The 3,469-nt window shown below is 43.8% G+C and overlaps 1 protein-coding gene across 1 annotated transcript; it reads right to left on the bottom strand.

Annotated features, from left to right (window-relative positions):
- Nucleotides 1-2,871: 2,871 nt before the first annotated feature.
- On the bottom strand, nt 2,872-3,469 carry LOC141660453 (uncharacterized). Its single transcript, XM_074467439.1, has 3 exons — nt 3,369-3,469; nt 3,038-3,257; nt 2,872-2,943 (listed from the first exon to the last, which is right to left on the bottom strand). The coding sequence occupies exons 1-3, from the start codon at nt 3,467-3,469 to the stop codon at nt 2,872-2,874; spliced, it is 393 nt and encodes a 130-aa protein (XP_074323540.1).

Below are 3,469 nucleotides of genomic sequence, written 5' to 3'. Positions count from 1 at the left end.
TAACCTTCTTTCTTTCCGTTTTGTAACCTATTCTCCCTTCTCTAGACAAAAGGACTCAGAAAGAGCTAACAGGAAGGAAGAAGAAGATAGCAGAGAAGGTATTGCAGTATGCTGAGAAACATTTCAACGTCAAGGACATGATTACTGAAGAGAATTTGAAGAAAATGGGAGCTTTGTCCCCACGAGTGGGTTCTCTCTGCAAATTTCGAGATTTCCATAATGGGAAACCCATTCTCACTGCTTCCAAAAAATCCAAAGGGCTCCAAGCCACATAAATTATTCATCCAGACGTTAATAAAAAGGTGGATTTAGAGCAAGGTAAGAAATTATTATACGTAAGACGCGTCACAGCTTTAGGACGCGTCACATTTATGCTCACCTTTTCCATTTAACTTTAGCCTGATTTATAAACGTTACTTTACATATGCGCTATCACCTTAGGCGCGCCCTACCCCCCGGACGCGTTTTTTTATAAAATTCTGTGATTGCTGTTATTTATGCCTTTACAAAAAGCGTCTTAGATAAGACGCGTCACTTCTTTAGGATGCGTCATCCTCACCCTCATTTATATATCTTTGCATTCATTTTACTTGACACATTCCCTATACTTACACGTCTTTATCTGCATGCATGTAGAATTTTATATCATAATATGGGCGCGTCTTGTACTCAGGACGCTCTTCTTGCACTTAACTAATACCTTTTCATGTTTATATCACAGATATGGCCTCTCTTCCCAAAGGATTCACAATTGGGGCCTCCAAAAAGCTAAGGGCCAGGAAACAGGCCCCTACAAAGGTTGATCCGAAAGCAAAGACCCCAACTCCTGTTGCAACTCCTTCTCCTCCACCAAAGATAATTGACACTACTGTGTTAGACATTCCCGAGAAGGCCAAGGACGCGCCCTCTAAGCGTCAAAAAGTAGTGCCAGACGATCAATCCTTCGTGCTTCGATACCTGGGCGCATCCTCAGCTGAAGATTTCACCGAGGACGAAGTCAGAGGCTGGACCTTCAGGATAGAGCAGCAGACAGAAAATGCTATGGTTAGGGCTGCAGCTGAGCTTCACTTGCATGCCAGGCAGAGTGCTAACATGTCTGCAAGGCTCAGGGCGCGTCTTGCCTCCACTGATACTGCTAAAAGCCAAGCCGAAGACAAGGTAAAATCTTTGGAAAAATATATCAATTTGCTTGCACAAGAAAAAGATGCTGAGATCAAACGCCTGGAGGGGGAGAGGGCGCGTCTTGAAACAGAAAAAGCCGTGCTAGAAGGGAATGTCTCCTTTTTGGAGAAAACAATGGACAGCGTTATCGCACTGAATTCCACCATACAGTTGGAGCTTGACACTTTGAAAGATGACAGGCTGCATGGATGGACAGAGGAGAAAAAGTTGGTTTACCAGTATGGCTTCCAGGCTGGGTATAAAGAGGGGTGCTCTGGGTTTATTGCCAATGACTGAGGGTATACATTTTCAAAGTTTGATGCAGACACCCAGATATGGGTCAATGATTTCAGGATTAGGGCCGCAGATTCAATCAAGAACAAGAGGATTTTTCTGGGCTTAGAGGAAGAGGACGCGCCCCCTTCTCCTGCTCCGCTTCAGACTCAACCTCCCCATGCGGATGATAAAGACAAGCCTCAGGACGCGCCTCCTGCCTAGGACGCGTCCTTCACTTTTTTATGAAGTTATTTTTTGAACTACTTTAAGGGTGCGGGCCCCTTGAAGCCTTGCAAGTTGTAATGACTATTGCTAAACTCCATTCGCTTGTACTTTTATGAAGCTTTTATGCATTAACCTATGCAGATTTTTACTTGAGCATCCTATTCTGTCATTTGCATGGGCGCGTCTTGTTTTGTGCACGCGTCATCTTTGTAATATTATGGACTATCATAGGTCAAGCAAATACACATTGTGGGTGCGTCCTATCTATTTGAACGCGTCTTGGTTTGCTCTGGAAATTACATGAGCGTGGCACTATGCCGTACTTGTGTATTTTAGTCAAGGCACAATGGGGCGCGTCCTAATATTTTGACGCGCCTAACCTTTATCTCAAAGAAATACTATCCCTCAAGCAGGACGCGTCCTTTGTAAGGACCTGTCTTTTTTAGTTATGTCTTGACAAAATTAAGGAAACATTCAACTGAAAGAGCATCAACCAAGATAACTTGGGCGCGTCCTTGAAAATAGTACACTTCCTAGTTCCATTTTACTTGAGTTTTATTGTTACTTTTGATAGCCCCTACTTCAGTTATCATTCGTATATAACTCTCAGTTAGGGCGCGCCCTATGTCTAGGACGCGTCATGCAACCAAGCAAACCAAGCAAATAACTTTTTGGAAAATTTTAAAATTTTATTTATAATGCGCTCTGGTGTCAAAAGTGCACCAGTCCCACGGCTATTATGCTCTGTGGGGAAATTATTTCGAAAAAATGACCTTCAACTAGTTTTAAGGTAAGTAGTACATGCACTACCCCCCTAGGCTAGGAGGAATTTATTTAATTCTAGCCTATAATCCGGGCATAGCCCATAAATATATAATAAAAGAGGTATATAAGGGGCCAAAGCCGCACCTTACTAGTAATACTTTCGGAGATGTTCCGCGTTCCAAGCTCGCGGAACCAGCTTCCCTTCCATATCTTCAAGGTGATAAGTCCCCTTCCACAGGATGGACTTTATTCTGTACGGTCCTTCCCAATTAGCTCCAAACACTCCATGTTGGGGGTTCTTTGTGTTGGGCATCACTTTCCTAAGTACCAAATCTCCCACTTTCAGCAATTGTCCCTTTACCTTCTTGTTATAATACCTTGCGGCGCTTTGCTGATACGCTGCTAGCCTTAGCTGAGAATTTTCCCTCGTCTCCTCTAAGAGATCTAAATGAAGCCTTTGATTAACCTCAGCATCTTCTTTCCTGTAACAATCTCTGCAAAGCGATCCCGATCCAACTTCCACGGGGACCATAGCTTCATAGCCGTAAGTCAACATGAACGGCGTTTCTCCCGTAGTAGATCATGGTGTAGTGTTGTATGACCACATCACCTTCGGGAGTTCTTCAGGCCAATTTCCTTTGCGTTCCTCCAGTTTGGTTTTGAGGGTATGCTTTATTATTTTGTTAACAGCTTCTGTCTGTCCATTGCTTTGAGGATGATAGACCGCTGCAAACTCCTTCTTGATTTTCAACTCCTCACATAGTTGTCGCAACTCCATGCTATCAAACTGCTTTCCATTATCGGAGACAAGCTTGTAAGGGATTCCAAACCTGCACACGATGGAGTTGAAAACAAAATCCCTGATTTTCTTTGCGGTGATAGTAGCCAGTGGCATAGCTTCCGCCCATTTAGTAAAGTAGTCGACCGCAACCACTGTATACTTGACGTCCCCTTTAGCTTTAGGTAATTCTCCGATAAGATCGATTCCCCACATGGCGAAGGGCCATGGGCTTACCATAGGCGTCAAGAGCGTTGCCGGCAT

Source organism: Apium graveolens, chromosome 5, assembly GCF_009905375.1.
Source record: "Apium graveolens cultivar Ventura chromosome 5, ASM990537v1, whole genome shotgun sequence".
Classification (NCBI taxonomy): Eukaryota; Viridiplantae; Streptophyta; class Magnoliopsida; order Apiales; family Apiaceae; genus Apium; species Apium graveolens.
Note: the sequence above shows the minus strand (reverse complement) of the source record. Positions and strands in the feature narration are given on the sequence as shown.

Coding starts and splice junctions, on each gene's coding strand:
- LOC141660453 (XM_074467439.1), bottom strand. CDS start 3,469: ATGCCGGCAACGCTCTTGACGCCTATGGTAAGCCCATGGCCCTTCGCC. Junction 3,258..3,368: donor AAAGCTAAAGGGGACGTCAA/GTATACAGTGGT, acceptor CATCGTGTGCAG/GTTTGGAATCCCTTACAAGC. Junction 2,944..3,037: donor GGCCTGAAGAACTCCCGAAG/GTGATGTGGTCA, acceptor TCCCCGTGGAAG/TTGGATCGGGATCGCTTTGC.